Source organism: Thamnophis elegans, chromosome 2 (genome assembly GCF_009769535.1).
Source record: "Thamnophis elegans isolate rThaEle1 chromosome 2, rThaEle1.pri, whole genome shotgun sequence".
Classification (NCBI taxonomy): Eukaryota; Metazoa; Chordata; class Lepidosauria; order Squamata; family Colubridae; genus Thamnophis; species Thamnophis elegans.
Window position 1 is genome coordinate 78,226,771 of NC_045542.1, and position 20,770 is coordinate 78,247,540.

General features: G+C 35.9%; 1 protein-coding gene across 1 annotated transcript in view; it reads left to right on the top strand.

Annotated features, from left to right (window-relative positions):
* The first annotated feature begins 17,307 nt into the window (after positions 1-17,307).
* Positions 17,308-20,770, top strand: part of NSG2 (neuronal vesicle trafficking associated 2) — a 53,973-nt gene continuing 50,510 nt past the window's right edge. The window contains exons 1-2 of the mRNA XM_032212077.1: positions 17,308-17,490; positions 18,218-18,368. Of these exons, the coding sequence (XP_032067968.1) occupies positions 18,240-18,368 (129 nt within the window). The 5' untranslated portion in view covers positions 17,308-17,490; positions 18,218-18,239. The remainder of the gene's footprint in view (positions 17,491-18,217; positions 18,369-20,770) is intronic.

Here is a 20,770-nt window from a genome sequence, read left to right on the forward strand (position 1 = left end):
AATTAATTCTGACAACATTTTTTTGCCTGATTAACAAGAGTATAGGCAATTTATTCCTGCATATTTATGCAAATCTTCCTTGGTTAGAACTAGTATAACTCTTGTGTGATTTGACATGTGGCAGTTAAGTGTTCTCTTTAAGTGTTTTTTTTAATTCATAACAGTGGCATTCATTATTGCATGCCTTAAGGATGAATGAGATGCATTTCAAAATAAATAATTTGATTTGTTGGTTTCTTTATTGATTTGTCCTGGTAACTGTACTTCTTGCAGCAAACTGCCCACAATCGCTAGGAGCTGGACAGTATATACATTTAATAATAATTAATAATAATAATAACATAAGTTATTTGCCATCTACTTCAAGGAGGTTACCTAATTTCCCAATCAACCCAACAGCTCTAGGATTCTCAAGTACTGATCAGAATTAATTTTGTTTAGTTTTTGTTCTCACAATCAGCCAAGATCATTGAATTGTGCCCACATTAATGGTATTAACATCTAATTATTTGTTATCCAAGTAGATGTTGTAAAGAATTCTCAGCAACCTTTGACCATCCAAGGTAGGACAAAGCTTCTTATTTTAATTTATTATACTCTAATGCAAAGTTGATAGTTTAGAATTCCTGTTGTTAGAATTCCTAAGTATGAGGACAAGAGTGTTGATAAGAAGTGAATGATATGAATATATTTTTAATGATCTTCCCTGATATGTTGTTCATTTCCAGTCCTAATTTAATATATTTGAGCAATAAAGCCCTGCCTGTCTTGGAACTATAGTATCTGGAAGAATGCTGCTTCCTGTATATCCCTTACCTATATTCTAAAGCCATGTCAAATGACCTGCTTTATCTGCCCTCCCTCATTATTAGGTGGGTAGAGTGGGTAACTAGCGGGAAGGTTGTTCAGTGGTAGCCCTTCAGCTTTGGAATTCTCTCCCCAGAAAGGCAATATTTTGGCTGTACTTTCCATGCTTCCAACTGGCAAGGGATTAGAGAGAGAGAAACAAAGAGAATCAGTGTGGAGCAGTTGGCTTGCAGAGTTGCTTCTGGCCTGATCCTTGATGTTAGATTCACAATCAGCTGCCTGGGGATTTGCTCATTCCAAATGCGCTTTTCCAGCTAGAATGCCTGAGATTTAAAATAGAAAAGCCTTGATCACAGAGTGGATAGAGAACATTTCTGTTGTCAACTGCCATTGCCTTGCTTAATTTGACAAAAGAAGAATTTTTTAAAAAATTTCTCAAGCTTCTTAATGTGCAAATATTGTGGTGATATTTTTAACTTTTAATTGCTGCTTTTACTCTCCATTACTGTATGCTTTGCTATGTAATTTATTTTGTATTTTTTTCAGTTTTTTGAACAGGTTTTATAATTTTGTTAGCCTTTTATTAACCTGAATTTTAGACTACTCAGAGATTTTTAAATTACAAATAATGTACAAGTGTATTAAATAAATAAAGACTCATTTCTTTAAAAATAAATGAGGTATGCACAGGAAAGCTACATCATGAAATAATGTATTTGATACAGAATATAACAGTAAAGTATCTCCAGCTGTAAAGTTAGAACAAGGATGATTCCATACAACATATGTGTGATTTATTGATAAGCTACTTCATTGTGTATGCGGATTCTGACTTAGCAAAATGTAATTTTAGAAACTTTTTCATCCAAAGGTGGCCTGGATTGAGAGATTCATTATATGAAAATGAAGCAAAGATTAAAACTGACATTCTATTGATGTAGTTTCCATTAAAGCTTTGTTGCTGTTGCACAATTCAAAGTAACACAATATTAAGCTTACCAACTTAATTGGAATTTCTAGCTTCATAGTTTAATTAGTTTTAGGAAACTGATTTACCAATCCATTAAGTGTTAACTGATTAAATTTATACTGACATATTCCCTCCTTCAATTTGTCTTTGTTCAAAGTAACATTTAAGTTTGCAAGCTATGTGAAAGCAGAATGTTTATCAGAATATTGCAAATGAATGTTAGTAGGTTGGAATGCTTCATATTTCTTTGAATTATTAACATGATAAACAATACCAACTAGCCAGATTACAATTTTTTATTTTCTTTATTGTATATGAAGTGCTTTGGGATGATTCTTACTAGTACAAGTATCCAGTTTTTTAAAGAAATAAAAATAAATTTAAATGAATTGACAATCCATATTATACATTGTAGAAATTTAATACTATAATAGCAGTAGACTTATATACCGCTTCATAGGCCTTTCAGGCCTCTCTAAGCGGTTTACAGAGAGTCAGCATATTGCCCCCAACAATCTGGGTCCTCATTTTACCCACCTCGGAAGGATGGAAGGCTGAGTCAACCCTGAGCCGGTGAGATTTGAACCGCTGACCTGCTGATCTAGCAGTAGCCTGCAGTGCTGCATTTAACCACTGCGCCACCTTGGCTCTTAATACATTATAATACATTATACCAATTATTATGCAATCATTTATCATAGGATCCTATCTATTCTCAGTTACAAATAATTTTCTGTTCGTTCAAGAGGTGTATGTCATAGATTTTGGCTGATAATCATGACCTGTAATTTAACTCTCATACTATTTTATATAAATCTTCTGTTTCTATAATTTCAAAATTTCAGTTGGCTTCAGCACATTGGCTATGATGCACAGAAGAAAGAAGCCAAAGTGTTGGGAGCAACATGCTGACTCTGTAAACTGCTTAGAGAGGGCTGTAAAGCACTCTAAAATGGTATATAAGTCTAAATGCTATTGCTATATAAAAACATGGAATTTGTTGAAGCACATCCAGTACACCAAGTACAACTGGAATATCTATGTAAAAAGACATAACTTGGAAGACATATCAGATATACTGTTGCTTGGAAGACATATCAGATATACCAAGTACTGTTGTTACATATGTGAATGGAACAGTCATGCAAGAGAGGCACATTATAGTAAAAGCAGCCTAGTGACTCTGAAAGAATTTGGTTCCAAGATAGAAAAATGTGGCATGTGAACTGCTTCTTGATACAACAAAGATATGCTTCACATAAAACTGGGACTGATGAAAATTTTTGTGAAAGTGATGAATAAGGATGGTAGCTTTTGGTTTTCGAGCAGATGTTTCCAAGAATAACTGATACCAAGATTAAGAAACACATTTTTTGTTGGCCTAGAGATTAGATATATCATCATTGACAAGTGATTTGAAGATGTGTTAGTGGGGTCAGAGAAAATCGGCTGGAAAGCATTCAAGGATCTTGTTGAGAATTTTCTTGGCAACTATAGAGCAGCAAATTACATTCAGCTGGTTGATAAACTTACAGCATACAAGACCATGAAGTGTAATATGTCACTGAAGATTCATTTTCTGCATTCACACTTGGACTTCTTTCAAATATCTCGGTGCAGTCAGTAACAAACATGGTGGAAGGTTTCACCAGGACATTGCCACAATGAAAAACATAGTAGCAGGGCAACTGGAATCCATCAATGTTGACTGACTATTTTTGGATGTTGCAGCAAGATGCATCAGCAGCAAAATATTTTTAGCCAGTTGAACACATGCAGCATGTCAGAATTGTTATGTAAATAAATACTTTATAGTCATTAAACATTAATTTCATATTTCTCAAGATTCTTACATGATACAGACATTCTGAAATTATATTTGTATTCAGTCTGAGAGGGTCTATCATAATCACCAAAAGTTTTTCAGGAAGCAAAATCTTTTGAAAAAAAATGTTATCCAGTGAACTAATGTTTATAATACATCTTAATTCAATTTGTGCATGATGAACATATTTATTAGTATTTGATCTTTAGTGTAATCCTATTTAACTACAATATAGATGCTATATGTAAGAGTCAAAGTTCTTGGAATAGGAGAGTGCCTTGGAGCTTTCTTCTTCATTGCTTTCTTACAATAAGAATTATACTGTTTAAATTCACTTCTATTTTTTTAACTAAAAATTGATTTTATAGACATACAGTACTTCCACTTAAAACATGTTGTCATTCATTGGTCTGAAAATAGTAAGAACTGTTTTGTCAAAAATCTGTTTATACCCCTGAAGGAAAGAATAGATATAAGTAATTCTCCTTACCTCTCCTCATTTGTCATCATTCATTAGAAATTACATATTGGCAATTATCTTTGGCTATAATTTGCATTTTTTTAAAAGGCACTATTATGTTACTCTCATCACTAATTGTAGCTCCTTTCCCCATATAGCTTTAATTGTGGCTCACTTATTAAACTCTATTTAGCTGAAAGCTCTTGATTCTAATGCCTTCTTTCTAATTACTAGCTTTTGCACAATATTGCACCAAAAAAATAAGTTTTCCATTTATCTGAATTCTTTATCAGATAAATTGCAAAAATAAATGGAGTAGTCCAAGTAGGATTGCAAGATACAGAATAACAAATCTGAAGAAACAGGTTCATAAGTGATATGCAAAGTGTTATCTTATCTTTATCTAATATAATTTTAATCATATGCATTGTTTAATGGGGATTATGAGAGTCATTTTCTCCATAAAACAAAGTACTGTTCAATGTAGTGACTAAAGTGCTGGGTTAGAAACCAGGGATATGTGAGTTCTAGTCTTAGGCATGAAAGCTGGTTGGGTGACTTTGGGCCAATCTTTCCTCTTTCAGTCCAGTCCACCTGATAGAGTTTTTGAGAGGGAAAATAAGACACAAGGATGTTAAGTATGTAAACTGTCTTGAATTGACTGAAAATACAAGGCAGGATAAAAAGAAATCTAATCTATTCTTCTATATTTTCTCATCTAAAATTCTTCTACAGGTAGAGATATAAATCAGAATTTGCAAAGTGAAATTTCTTTTACTGAGACAGTAAGTAAAACAAGTTTTGTTTCAATTACAAAATAGGATAGTTTAAAATATATGAAAATAACCATTCATTAGATTTACTTGAAGAAATACTTTTAGTTACAGTGACATTATTGCTCTGTATATTGTATATAGTTTTAGTTTTTAACTTATATTTCTTTTACTGTGTATCTTCTAGCATGTTATTATTCTCCACTGCAATTTTCACTCCATTTTTAGTATAGCATGTTAGGTCCTTTGTGCTTCTTTTTAATAATTGTACCCACCCCCTTATTTTGTAGCATTAATAAAAACATGTTATTTTGCCCAACCACATGTATTTATATTGGTCAAAAATAATTTCAGAGACAAATAAATGTCAGTAAGAGAGTCAATTATGGCAATGGAATGCTGGGCACTAGGAAAGTTGATATTATGGTAAAAAAGATTAAGTTATTAAACAGCTACTCTAGGTGATTTTTTAAGCTGTTACAAAATGCTATGAGTTTACCTTTTCAGCCAAGGCAATACACTTTTATAAGCTAAGGAGACTTTTGTCAATGCAATTTTTCATAATGGTTTTCTCAAGAGATATTATTTATGAATTAGAAATATATTATTATCTTTTATAATAGCCCCAAGACATGGATATATCTATTATGAAACTATAGATTCCAAACATGTACCATTTGAAATTATATTGTTTGCCATATTTCATTTTTTTTTATTGCTAACAGAAGGAATCTATCAAGTCAAATTGTTTATCATATTTGAATTTGTAGAATATAGTATTAGTATTTGCTGAGTGCAAATCCCAAGGAATAAATTTGTTGGCTTATGGTAATTTCTCCTATTATACTTTAATGTTAGGTAGGAGTCTCTGCTAGTATCAAATATTACCATTTAGGGAATCCAAGATACACAGGGAAGATCAATTTTATTCCATGCCTATCAGTCCTTTGAGGCAGATTATGTTAGGAAACAGATTCCATAAACATGTTAAAAATCTACCTTATTGATGTATACTATATAGTGGAAACTTGACAGCCAGAGTGTGTTTTCCTTTCCTTCATTTTATAATCCAGGGATTTAAAGGAAAATCAGATTGAGTTTCTTTTTAATGGTCTTTCATTTTTAAGGTTTAAAACTTTATTATTTTGCATTTCCTTCAAAAAAGCTCCTTTTCATTTCACTCTCACCATCCAATGGGTTTGGATAAGAAGTAAAATGAGATTTTCTACAATATGTGCAGAATATTCTTCAGTTATAATGTATGTTCTGCAATATATATCTACACAAATAGCAGGCTCTTGATAAATTACAATTTTGCAGATAGATAAGTTAAAGTATTTCAACTTGATATATACTGAAAATGAAATAGTGCATTTATTTGTTTTAACAATATGTTCTTAACCAAGATATTTAATCTTTTTCTTTTAGGATGAGGCAATATTTGGATGGGTATAGAAAAAAAAAGAAACAAGGAAAAGAAGATTTATTTATTGTTCTTATTTTCATTGTTCTATACAATTAGCACCTAACCATTCAAGAGAAAAACATTCCCACCATCAGAAGTGCTGGAACATAAGTTCCATACAGTTTATATGAAGAATATACAATATAAAGTGCAAAGTATGCATTTGTGGTTACTGCATTTATGATTACATTACACTGTTATAATGTTTTGTTTAAATTCTGAGTAAACAATGCTCTTTGTTAGTATATTGTATACATTCTTATATAAGAATACAATATAATATGGATCTAACGCTGTGGAAAGAACAGTTAAAATTTCAGAAAAAATAAGTTTGCATGAAATAAATATATAAATTGAAACATCTGAAGTTTTGAATTAATTTTATTCCCATGCAATTACAATTGCATAATTGAATCTTTGTATGTACAGTATGTTGAAACATTTAAGTAGCCAGTCAGACATCAATCTCTGCTTGCCATAAGTAAAGTTCAAGGTAGTGAAGCAGCAAAGTGTGAATTCATAAAGGTGATGAAGTTGGGATGCAGTGGCAGTATTTTATTATTGTAACCTACCAAGTGTTAAAAGGAAAGGTAATTCTCCTTCCAACATTCACTGTCATGATATAACTTTTCATTGCTTCCTTGCCTCTACGGATTATTGCCTGGAAATCTCATGACTCATACCGCAAAATTATATTACTAAGAATAATATGTTTCCTGAAAACCCAAGTAAAAATGCTCCTTTCCTGAACAATAGAACATTATCATATTTGTTATTGTTTATTGTCAATCATAAAACCAGCATTTATAATATAATTTATTTATTTAGGTTCTAGAACAATATATTTGAACATTTCTGTTCCCATCTACATCTTTATGTCTTCATCTTTAAGTTGATGCCTTGAACACAGCATTCCACCTGAGAATGTTGTCACAGAGTTGATAGTCAGCATCCATGTACAAAATAGTTTAGATGTAGGTAATGCATTTCCATGCAATTTCCTGTTCTCCAGTGGTAATACATAAATACTCTTCTGCATGAAATTTCTCTAAAATAGATATGTGGTAGTTTATAGTGCAGGAGTTTAGCACATGGTAAGGCCTTAAAATTATTGCCTACAATATATAAACTGCACAAATAGGAACAGCAAAATAAGCCATTTTTTAAAAAAATGGTTTGACTTCTTTACTCTTAGCCCTTTTCATTGGCTATTTAATGTAATATTAGTTAAAAGTAGCTGATGTTAATTGACTAAATGCAAGATGTACTGTACTTAATTTCCATTTCCTGCTTTCAGATTACTAGATGTTAACATTCAGCTTGTCTGAGAACCCCAAAACAATCAACCCAAGAATAAAAAAACCAGATACACAAAATCCAGGATTTTCCATAACATAATTGACTTTCCTGAAAGACAACATATCCCATTCAGTGGTGATCTTTAAAAGGTTATACTTGGATTTGAAAAAAAATATCTACATTACAGTCACATAGTTACTGTTACAAACTTGGGCATTGGTCCAACCTAAAAGTGGAGAATCTGTAGCCATTAAATTGCTCTTTCCTGCAGTCTGGCCAAAGATAAAAATGTTTGGAAGCTGCTAGTCAATAAGACCTGCTCATAAGAAAATACATTTTTGCAAGACTTCTCTGATCGAATTATAGCTCATGTACAGCTTGGTGTTAGGAGAATTGAATGTAGCAAAAGACAGTATATAGGCTTAGATTTTCATTAGGGAACCCTATGAGATATTATTATTTATTACAAGATAAAAGTCTTTTTAAAAGATGTAGATTGCTTTCATCTGTCCTTGATATTAACATCCCTTGGGAATGAAACCTTGTATTAATTATGTCTGGTATATACGGTATGCAAATGAGATTGTATGTGCTTAGATTCTACATTTTAAAACTGAATGTGGAACACTCCCCCCACAATGCTTTTATTTTCTGAAGTTTTTTGAGTTGATGATGAATAAGTCTGATCAATGATAAGAGTGAATTGAGAGAGAATTAATTATTTTTGTTTTACAAAGGTATCTGAATAAGAATGAGAGAAAACATTAATCTAAAATGATAGATCCAAGTAAAAATTGCACCCAATCAACACCTGAGGTGCTTTATTTTATTGAATTCCTACAGCCTCAGGGAATATATCTGCCTATGGTATCTATGGCTATTGGGAAGATTTTTTTTTCTACCAGAATGACCTCAAACATTGGGTGTAATAAGTAGAGGCTTTCGGTTCAAACACAGACCAAGTAAAATAGGCCCTAGCCCACAGCCACTAATACTCTGATTGTTAACAACTTTATCTGCCTCTAATGTCATTCACTGAATGAGATTTCCATACATCCACCCACTTCAAGAAAGCACATGGATTTTGATGGCTTGCTTTGAGAAGCCTCCAAATGGAAGCATCAAGGTCATAAAGACTGAAACCAGCATGATGTTACCATCTCCTTAGTCTGAAGAATACCTTAGAGAGAAATGTAGAATTGGTTGCCCTGGCCAGCTCTTTGGAAGCAGCCTTGAACCAAAATTAATTATTTCCAAGATTATCGCTGAATTTTTACTAAGTTTATTGAGATGAAAGGATAGGATTGTAACAAGTCCACTGAATTATTTCCCACTTAGAACCTAATAGGCAGAGGATTTTTGGGTTCTAACATCCTTTCATTACTCAAACTAGGTAACATCATCAGCTAGCATTGATGATGTTACCTAGTTTGAGTAATGAAATGTTTGCAAGAAAACAACCAAGCTCAGAGAGTACCAAGGACCCCTCATGTCAACCCTGAGTTAAAAATATTCTCCTTTATTAGTCTACAGATATTCATTAGTCTAGTACCTCATTATTACAGATGTAAACTGTACCAATAAAGTTGCTTTTTACAATTGACTGATGGTGATTTTGTCAGTGTCAATGGCATTCAAGTGGTGATTTAGATGTTTTGGATTGCACTCAGGGCATTATAAGTACTGTGCTTGCTTTTGCCACAGCCATACTACTTCTACTTGCAGGTCTTTGTAATTTGTGATTTTCTCAAGTTATTCCTCTTGTATTCTCTTGTCTCCAGGTACTGCAATAGCCACTATCCAGATTCCTTTTTCTGGACAATTGTTAAGTCTGTCGAGTAGTCAAGTGCTTGTCTGCTTGAATTTTAAAATCTCTGAGCACTTTCATTTCTTCATTTTCTATTATTTTGTCTATTTTGTGATGCCATCCGTTTGTGCTTGTAGGCAAGTGGTATTTCTTGCAGATATTCCAGTGAACCAATTTTGTTACTTTGCCATGCTGTTGTTTAGATTCAGGCTGAATGATTTTCTTGCAGCAGCTAACTAGGGGGTCCGCAATTTCTTCAGCTTCTTTGTACAGGCAGAAATTGTTATATGTTGCTGTCTTCTTAATTCAGACTTTGTATACATTTGTTCTTAAAACTTGGTCTTGTGCAACTAGAATGAGTCCCTTGGTCTCTTTTTTTCAATTTCCCCACTCTTAGCCATTGCCAGGACTTGTTATTATCTAGTTGTGTATGTGTGTGCATGCACATGAACATGTATTGGTCATGTAATACTCTTCCTTGCCATGTCTCTTTTCTATTTTTCCTTTTTTTTTTTGGTAAACCAGTTTGGTCTCTTTGGTATTCAGTAAGCTTCCATGGTGTACTAGCTTCAGTGAATCTTCATTGTCCTTCAGATATTCTTCCAATGTTCTCTTTCTTCTTCCATTTTCTATTTGCAATATTCCGCACTCATCTATGCTCCTTAGCAAGTAGTCAACATTACTGCATGGATAAAGGGCAGGATTCATTGTCATTATTTTCTGGTCCTCCTATCCAGTGCTTTTAATTCAGCTTGAGTCCAGGCCACTATTCCTGCTGAGTATCTAATGTGTTAATTGTTATTACTTTTATTTTAAATTGATTATAGTCATTCAACTTCAGTGGATACTGGGTGGCATATAAAACCAAAAAAATCCATAAAAACAGATAAAACGGAACCACACAGATAATCTGGACTAAAACAATCTGAAAATCAAACAGAACAGCTCCATCCCAAAATATAATGATAACATCAGCCCCAGGCTTGGGGCCAAAGTCAGATTTTGAAGGTTTTCCAGAACCCTAGGAAGAGGACACAGTCCCTATCTATAATGGGATGCTGTTCCTGAAGGCCAGGGTCACAGAAGGCATGCTTTCTCAGTCTTGCAAGTTGACAACATTTAGTAGAGGCAATCTGTCATATGATAACAATCAAGTCTGCATCTCGAGGATTCAATTTACTGCTTTATTATTCAGGCCTATATACAGGAATCTTCTCAATGGTTTGCACCTGGGTAAAACTAGATAAGGTTCAATGGCATTCATGGGTGTGGGTGTATTGGACTTCACTCTCTTATGACTACATAGAGACTCTAAACCCGTGAGGTTGAGCCTATGTCACCCAGCCCAGCTAAGCTACGCATGCACATGTGCCTCCCGATGGCCAGCTGGTCTTTGGGTCTCTGCCGCACATGCATGTGGAGTGAGGCGCATGTGGGGAACATGTGCATGGGGGGCAGGGGGCATGTGTGTGGGGTGCTTGCATTGCATTTTGGAGGTGCATGCACATGCATGTGATACCCCCCGCACCCCGTTTTGGGCCTGGAAGGCCTCCTGCATCAATCTGGAAGCCAAAACGAGGATGGGGGGGCAGGGTATATGCACATGGGGATGCTCACATTGCATTTTGGGAGGGCATGCACATGCTTTGGGCACTCAGCACCAAAAAGTTTAGACATCATTGCTCTAAACTAATTCCTCTCTTTACTTCTCCCCCTGGCTCTGCCAATCTGTCTCCAACAGGATTTGAGCACTGCCACTTTTCCAGAACTTTTGCCTTCTTCAGGTAAAGGTGAGTATGTCCCTTGAGTAATTAGTTTGCCCTTGGCTTTTGTTGGAAAACTTGAGGCTCCAGTAATAAAATCCAACAACAAAGAAGGTCCTATGAACCTAGTCTGCCACTATTCTTGATCAAAACCATGTGGAAGGAGGCTACTAGAAATACTCGCTGTGTTGCAGTTGTACAATGTCAGCAGGTTTATTTTTATATTTCCTACAGCTGTTGCCAAATTACCCCTGTTTAATATGCTGTGCACCAGCCTTTGTTTTCTGCACACTGCCCCTTTTCTTTATGATATGCTTTAATTAGACATGAAGTGCCTAATCACGGTTGTGAAAACTATGAAAAGGAATGGCTTGTATGTATCTCAGTTTATTAAATTGAAATAGGATTGTCTGAACTGAATATAGTGCCCCTTTATAAATTTTGCCCAGATTTTGAATGATAAATGCCCAAGCTATGTCATTTACTATAAATATAGTAATATTTATACTTCCAACTATAATTTTAGATTGATCCAGAATACAAGTTTGAGTCATCAAATGGATTTTCCAATCCATTTTTCATGTTATTTTCATTCACCATCACTCAGTGAGTGTGAACATGCTTTGTTTGTAACAGAATGAACAATATCCAGCCTCTGAAAACTCTAGGGAACACACAAAATTATTTGTCCCAATTTTAAAAAAAAAACATATTATTTCTTGCAGATACTTCAGATAGGTTTATTACTGGAAGAGTGTTTCTGGTGATGGGGAGAGCTTGTGGACGACACTGTCAATCATCCAACTAATAGACCCAATGAAAGCAGGCATCTTCAGGAACTCCAAAGCAAGCCTTTATTGAGTACATCATCCTGGCACAGAAGAAAGCAAAACCAACTCTAAATTTTCCCATGCAACCCTGCATAATTAAAAATGTGTTTTTAACTCATCCTCTCCTCCCATGGAATGGGTCACATTGTCCAATTAGGAATCAACCTGTTGTTTTGATAACAGTCCATATCTTGGCAGACACCTGCAGAAGTGTTCTTGGTTCTCACTGTTAAAGATTGTAGCCTCCACATGCCATCTCACTCTTCCCTCCACCCAGTTCATTGGCAAGTTGAAAAGCAATAAATCATAGGAAGCTTAAGCATTTTTCAATCTTGATAGACACCTCCTTTAGCAGTGATGGCAAACCTTTTTTGGCTTGCATGCCATAAGCAGGGGAGGGCAGTGGAGTTGTGCGTAGGCGTGCTGCACCTATAATGCAATGCGCAACCCCCCCCAGTGCACAGGTGCGCATGACAGATGCGCCTCCATTTTTTGCATGCTTTTTTCACCCTCCCCAGGCTCCAGAGGCTTTATAGGAGCCTGGGGAAGGCGAAAACAGCCCCCCTGCCCCCTGGAGGTCCTCCGGAGGCTTCAGGAGCTTCCCTGAAGCCTCCGGAGGGCAAAAAATGACCCTATGAGCAAACTGGAAGTCATTTCTGGGTTCCTTGTAGGGCCATTTTTAGTCCTCTGGAGCCTTCAGAGAAGCCTTTGGAAGGCCCCTGAAGGCTCCGGAGGACTTAAACCGGCCCTACGAGCAAACCGGAAGTCTGTTCCCAAACTTCCAGTTTGCCTTTAAGGCCAGTTTTTTGTGCTCCAGAGACTTCAGGGAAGCTCCTGAAGCCTCCAGAGGGCCTCCAGGGCGGGAGGCTGTTTTCTCCCTCCCCAGGCTCCTATAAAGCCTCTGGAGCCTGGGGAAGGCAAACAATGGCTTTAAAGAAAGGCTAACTAAATGCTATCAGGAGAATATGTAAGAGCATGTGGTCTGTGCATATGTGCCTAGGAAGAGTGGCAGGAGGAAGTAACCTCAGATTAACAATCTCTGGAACAAAGAATAGATGGAATGGTAGACAACAATAGGTTCCAGAGAGAATCCTTAACTATGTACACTTACTGTCATTTTGGGGCCATGAAGTGTTGAAGAATCAGTGTCATCGGATTTGACTCTCCAATACCCCTATGTCTACCAATCTACAACTCCCACATGGTAATTTTTGAAGAGTTCTCTGTTGATCTCTGGGGAAAGACTTAGTAAGTGGATCTGTCAGCAATGTATTGATTGGGGGATCTGATCTGATTTGTATTCCACTGCAACAAAATGAATGACTGCTGTTTAAACATTTCTTTGGGTTTCAAATCAGCAACCTGTGTCTTTAATTGTGCATCTCTTTTGAAGGGTGGTGATTGAATTCGAGGAATTCTACCTGAGCATCTGTGCATGGTGGAATTTGGTTTTCATGTGCTTCAGTCATCTTTTGTGCAGCCTTTTCCCATTTGATCCTCCTCCTGATAGGCTATAGTTAGCTCGATGTTAGACTTTGCCTATTCCTGTATTTTGTTTCCTATAAATAATCTCCTTTCTGTTAGGGCTTATAAAACCTGTTCATTAATTATTGTTTAGTTCATAGTCTGACTTTCAACAATGCTTAAATGCATGCACAGAATGGTTTAACCTTGAACAAATAGAACTTCTACACTAGCGCTATGCCATTGATTTCCTTAATAATATTTATACTGTACATACCCAGTTAGAACATTGTTGTGCAGGTAAATACTACTACAATGTATAGATGCATTCTCAAATGTTTTTCAAGAGAGAGAAAGCTTTAATTATTTTTCTTAAAATATTGAAAATATGGCTGCTAGAAAATGCATATGCAAGCAGTCCTCACCTTATATCCACAACTGAGCCCAAAATTTCTGTTGCTAAGTGAGACATTTGTTAAGTGAATTTTGTCCCACTCTAAGACCTTTCTTGCCACAGTTGTTAAGTGAACCACTGCAGCTGCTAAGTTAGTTACGCGGTTGTTAAGTGAATCTGTCTTTCCCATTGACTTTGCTGATCAGAAGGCCGCAAGAGGTGATGACATAATCTTGAGACACTGCAACCCTCATAAATATGAGTTAATTGCCAAGTTTCTGAATTTTCATCACCTGATCATGGGATGCTGCAATGGTCGTAAGCTTGAAAAATGGTCACAACTCACTTTTTTTAGTGCTGTTGTAACTTCAAATAGTCACTAAACGAACTGTTGTAAATCAAGGATTACATTTATAGCTTGTATAGCTATTTCAATTTTCAACTGCATATCTGATTTATTTAATAAAAGTTTTATTCTGAGTAACGTGCAGAATAAGAAGAAAAGAACTTATTAGGGGTCTTAAATTCGTTTACAAGAAGAGAGAAAATGGGATTGGTTACCCATAATTCAGACATGCTTACAAAACCGAAGACCTGATTTTAATAATACAGTAATATAAATATGAATAGTGCTGATATTGTACTAATCTGGCAGTTTGTTTATGGGCATTGTAGTCGTGCTTCCCAAAATGAGTTGGAATGGATAGCTTGGACTCTTAAAATTAACAGAGCAGCAAAGATAATTGTAAAAAGCAACAACTTCTTGATTTGCTTAAATTGAAAAGGATATATTTCCCATGCTGAGAGCCAGTTTGGTCTAGTGATCAAGGCACCAGGTTTGATCAGGAGACTGAGAGTTCTAGTCCTGTTTTAGACATGAAAGGTGGTGGGTGATTTTGGGCTTGGCCATTCTCTCCCAGCCTCCATTGTCAGTGATAAGCTAGTTGGTCCATTTCTTTTAATATTTGGTTGACAGTAGGAGAAAAAATATAGTTTCATTCTATGGGACTCTTAATCACAAAATAAAACAAAGATACAGGTACTCTGGCAGTAAGCAACATATAGTGCTTCCATGATGTTCCTTTGCATACGTTGGTTGTTTGGATGGATGTCAGTTCATATTTAATATGCAATATAATCTCTAAATTTCTCTTTGATTTACTGCTTCCAAGTTACTTTTCTGTTTGCTTTTTTAATGGTGTTCATACTGTGTTTAACTTGTTCTTTCTCTCTCTCTCTCTGGGCAAAGCTGATCGCTTCAAACAGAAAATACCAAGTTTATATAAACTCATTACTGTTACTTCATATAAATGTATAAATAATTGATTTGGCAAGTTGTAATGCAAAGGCATTTCAACCTTAAAATCAGCCTTTTGAACTTTCAAAAAACAGCCAGGAGGGCTTCCACAGCTTTCAGGAGATAGCTCAAGTTTTTCTTCTCAAATTTCCACACAAGTTTTGATTTCTAGAAATAAAAACACAGAAACACAGAGAAACAGAATGCTATATTTTGTCGAAATCTGGCTCTGACCAACAAAAAGAAACACAGGTCAGATATTTTCTTTTTAATTGTCATGATGAACTTTAACAATCATATTTTGGTTTAAAGGCAATTTAACCTCATGACAATTAGTTAAAAGTAATTACATTCCACTTAGTTTTCTTATCGCTACATCTTACTAATATTCAGATAACCCCAAAATGAAGGGGCAGTATTTATCTGCCACTTCTTTCCTTGCTCATTCCCTCAATCTTTTATTTCCTGCTATGTTTCTAATTGATTATCAAATGTACACAAAAGACTGTATCTTGAGACATGGAAAATAGAAATCACTGGGTTTTCAGCTGTGCTCCTGCATATGGTGTTCATATTGTACATTCTCTATACGTGGATGATTAATCCTAGCTTTGGCTATTGATTGGAATAAAGAAATTCAGAATTTCAGTTCTTCTTTGGGATCAATTTGAGAGTTATTATGTCTCTGTGCCTGGCTTATTCACTATCTGTACTTAATTGACTCCTTTCCCTCCCATTTCCTCCCCTCTCCCCTCTTCCATTGGAGGGTTGAGTAATATAGCATTATCATTTGTGAGTGGTACTGTTTATAACCTTAATTTTTCCTCCCTCCCCTATTATCATCATCTTCATCATTGTTGTCATTATTATTATCACTATCACTATCATTATCATTATTATCATTATTCAATTTTGGTGTCACCCAACTCCAGAGTAACGACTACCATTATTTACAATTTTATATAATTATACAGTATACATCTATATTTTTATTCTGTTCTTTAGTTTAGCATAGTAAAAGTATACACCATGTAACTCTGTCAAATGTCAAATGGACTTGGATCACTTAAACCCACATGGCGGTGAGTCTTCAGTCTGACAACAGGCTATGTTTTCTGTACTGTACAATAACATCTGGGAGGGGGGAGCATTCCAAATCACTATAAATATTGGCAACAATGGGCAAAGTATTTATTGCCCATTCTCCACCTTCCTTTGAGAGAATTCTCAACAGCACAAATAAAAAGCATGACACTAAAGAAAAAAAGGTGTCTAAAGTAGTGCTTGTGTGTCAGCTCTCTGGAATTCTGTGCTGCTAAAATGAAAGCACAGGAGGCTGTTTCCCACCAAAAGTTGGAAATGAAACTTGCTTCCTTTGCCAAATGTTTCCCTCAAGAAAATAAGAGTTGAAATTTAATAGTGAGCACCGATCAATGATTGAGCTGGAATTAAGGAGGAAATGCAACTCAGCAAGATACATGGATAGCTGGAATGAATAATACACCAGAATAAATATAATCCATGACATTCTTATGTCTATTCCACTTTACATACAGGCTGAAAGGAAGCTTTTTCTTGTTTTAAAGACAAGCTAATCTTCACGCGTGATGGTCTGGTCTTAAGCATGTATATTACTTTTGAATAACTTAAGTTCAATAAGCGCATTGCTCTGGCCTGACTGTTTAAAAATGTATTATACTAATTTCCATTTTTCTGTATTCGGATGCATATTCTTAGAGCTCTCCTGTTTCAACGGTCCTCATCTTCCAGAGGATGCTTTTTTCCCCTCAAGAATTGAAGAGTGAGCTTTTTGAAAATTCCTGCTTAGAATTTCTTGGCAAACATGGCTCTGCCTATTGTAGCTACAACTGCTCTAGTTCCTGAAATCGTTCACCTATCTGTCAATGACATCACAGCAGATGGGTGGTTGACTTGGTGCAGACTTAAAACTCTTAGCATGCTGCTTTAAACAGGCAGGCCACGCTGAGCTGGGACGTCGCCTGCCTGTGCTCTGTGCAGACTGTAGGTGGCGTTGTCGCTAAGCACCGTCTCTTTTTTCTCTTTGCTAGCGCTTGTGGCTGCCTTGGGCGACAGCAGGTGGTGCCAGATCCCGCACGGAAGCCGCCGCCCCAGCTTGGGAGTGTTTGCCTGCCGCAGACTCGAGCGGCTGTCTCTGCGCTCACTCCTTGATCCTCTTTCAGTAGCGTTTGGAACCAGCCGGCTGAGGAACGAGGCGCTGTCCTTTCAGCACCACCGGGGGGTTTAAAAAGCAGCTTTTTTTTTTTTTTGGCGCAATCCGTCGCGAACTTCCTTCCAAGAGCGAGGTGTGCCCTGCAGTAAGTAGATAGTGGGAGGATGATGGGGGTGGGGGGCGGGAGGAGGATTTCTCCCCCCCGTGATCGTCTGATTCTGAGGCATGTATTTGTGACCCGCCCCTGATTACTGGTGCAGATGCATCAGGGCTAAGAAAAAAAAAACGAGAAGGAAAAGGGGCTCTCGAATATATTTGACACTGTGTTTCATTTGTTAATTTCTTCACAGACTATAATTCATTCTGGAATATGTCATTTGCCAAAGAAGAGGTGGTTGTTAAAGAATGATTGTTATTAAGCATCCCTTTTGAAAGGTTTTGTGTAGTTGCTATGGTTTTAAAAAATAGATGTAATATACAGATAAAAACCTGGGCCAAATGCATCCCTTGTTTAGATATTTTCTGTTAGCAACAAAGGAGCCAAGCTAGGTTCACTCCTATAACCCGATCTTGATATAAAACAATCCTTGTCTGGAACTAAACCAACAGAAGCTTAGCTGAACTACCTTTTGGGGTGGTTTAGACTTGATGATACATTCTTTAAAGCAAGAAATAAAGGTAAAATGCTTCCCCCTCTTCCCCCTCCCTCTTTTCCTCCCTTCCAATTTAACAGAGATATGCAAGTGGGAACCATATGACCTGCAGGGTGATTGAAATATGGCAAGCTGGCATATTCTCCCCTTAATTTCCCCTCCTTTCTGTCCCATCCTCCTTTTTGCCCCTTTAATACTGATCACCTCAATATGTTTTAGGTCTGGAAAGTGAGATCTAAGGATGGTGAAGCTGGGAAGCAATTTGAATGAAAAGAACAAGCAGCAGCCGTCCAATGAGGATGGTTTTCAGACGGTTCCTTTGATAACACCCTTGGAAGTCAATCACTTACAGTTCCCAGCTCCAGAAAAGGTAAAAGGAAAACAAAACAAAATCTAAAGGAGAGGGGTGGGGGAAGAATACACACTATAGGCTTTCTAACTATTCTGTTCTATCGCCTTTCAGAAGCATAGAAAAGACCCATTGTTCCCTTTAAAGGGGTTGACTTTTGCTGTGTGCACCTGTCTGTTTTCAAAAACGGAGCAGACCAGCATATAATAGAAATGGATCATGGCTCAAGCCTGAAAAATGGCAGAGTCTGTTCATCCTTTTTATCCAATAAAACAGAGAGGGGGAAAATACCTTTATTAGAACAATTACAATGAATTTGGGTATTTTAAAATCAGCTTTAAAGCTGCAATCCCAGTTGTTTATCTGACATGAATGTAGCCTGCTGCAATGAATTCTTTTGACAAAGTGTTGCAGGGAGATGTTTCATGCCTACATTCCTGTATCCCTATTCCTCTATTAGTTTGTGGGAAGAGAACACTTTTGTCAAGCAAGTCAAAGCTTAGATTTTGAATAGGATCTTCAAAAGCCAGTATCATCGAGCCATTATTTTAATACAGTCTGTTGTCTAATCTGTACACATTATCCTATTCTTTAGTATTATTATTGGGGGAGACAGTGTAAGGTTATAAATGTGTCTCAAATTCATTTAATCTGTCTTTTATGTGGGTAGAAAATGACTGCAGTGCATTTGTCTATTCGGTTCTCAACCCCCAAATATGTAGAAAACATACTATGTGGACTGTAGGCATGCACACAAAGGTGAAAAGAACAAATTAAAGAAATTATGCTTAATTCATCTCAATAATGTCACTCTCCTTCCAAAACATTAAAAGTTCTCTCTTTAATACATTATAATAAGTCATAATGTCTTTTCTTATCTAGAGGAATTCTACTAAGTAATTTAGTGATGCAGTGATTGAAAGATAAAATGATACAAAAGATTAACAATCCATAAAATTGCATTTCTGATTGCAAAGTAGTGTAATGTGAATCAGTTCTTAGAAGCAATGGGCTTGATGGAAATATTGTGATGATAATTTTTTTTGAAAAAAGATTTTTTTTGAATCTTGAATCTTTATTTGTTTCTTTCCAATAATTTTAAAAATGTATTTATTTATTTATTTATTTATTTATCCTATTTATATGGATCTATCCAAGAGGCAGCAAACCAAAGTAGAATTACATTAAAACAAAACAAAACAAACAATCAAACACAACTAAATGGCATTGAGGCCCAACAAAAACCCAAAACTACAAGACACATATTGTAATGTCCTAGTCTCAAAGCCTGGAGGAAAAGTTAGGTCTTCATGGCCTTCATGGCCTTGCCAAAGGCCAATAGAGAAGAGACTACCCATGCTTTTGGGGAGACTGTTCTAAACACTTCAAGAATAATAATCTTAAAAATATAGAAAAGAAAAATAACTCTGTCAATGATTATTACTCTGGATTGTTATATAAAATTTGCAGAATCGGGACAATGGGCTTCTCAGTACTTTGCTGTGGAACACCTCCAGAAGTGTTCTGGTGCCTTTATATCCTGCTTGTGAGTTTCATGATTGGCTATAATGGAGGTAGAATATCCCACTAGATAAGCCTTATACCTGATTCAACAACACCTACTTTGTTTTAAACAAAATAAAAATTACATTGAACTTAAGAATAGTCCATACTACAGAAAAGAATATTGTTTATTAGATACACAGAATTTCTAATAAAACAGATGTAAGCTGTCAATCATATTTTCCTTGGGTCATGGAGATGTGGGCCTATACCCTTTTTCAACCACACAATCAATTTAGACAAATATTTATCAGTTTCAAGTTGGAATAAAGATGATATGAGCTTCATTTTATTTAGGCAAGGAACCCAGTGCACATGGATGAATAGCTGGGGCAATCAGGTTATAAGCAATGCAATACAAAATAGATTATGTGGCTGTCAGATCTGGCAGACAAGGGCTTAAGCAGATCTTGAAAAACCTTGAAAAAATATGTGGTAGCTGCTTTATCTGGGGATGTAGATGTTTTGGATAATAATTTCTACAATATCTTGATGTTGCTCATAATTGAGGATTTTAGAGTGTCAAATATTTGGTGAACTACAGATTATTTGAGCTTGTCTGGGATGACATAACAATATCAGATGTGTTGAATTTATATTTTACCAACAAAGAAATAAAGAGAGACTATAGATCTATTTCAAGTTATAGATCTATTTCAAGTTATTTAGCTCTTATCAGCTAGCCATACTCTTTCTGGGGTTCGAACCCAGGCTACTTCAAACCTGGAACAATATAAGGTGTTACACAGTCACTATCATTTTTGTTTCCTTTACCCAGACTTCCATTACAGCACAGTATTTAAGCCAAGGACTGGGACTTTGCTTACTTATGATGAATAAAGACATGAGCAAAACTGAAT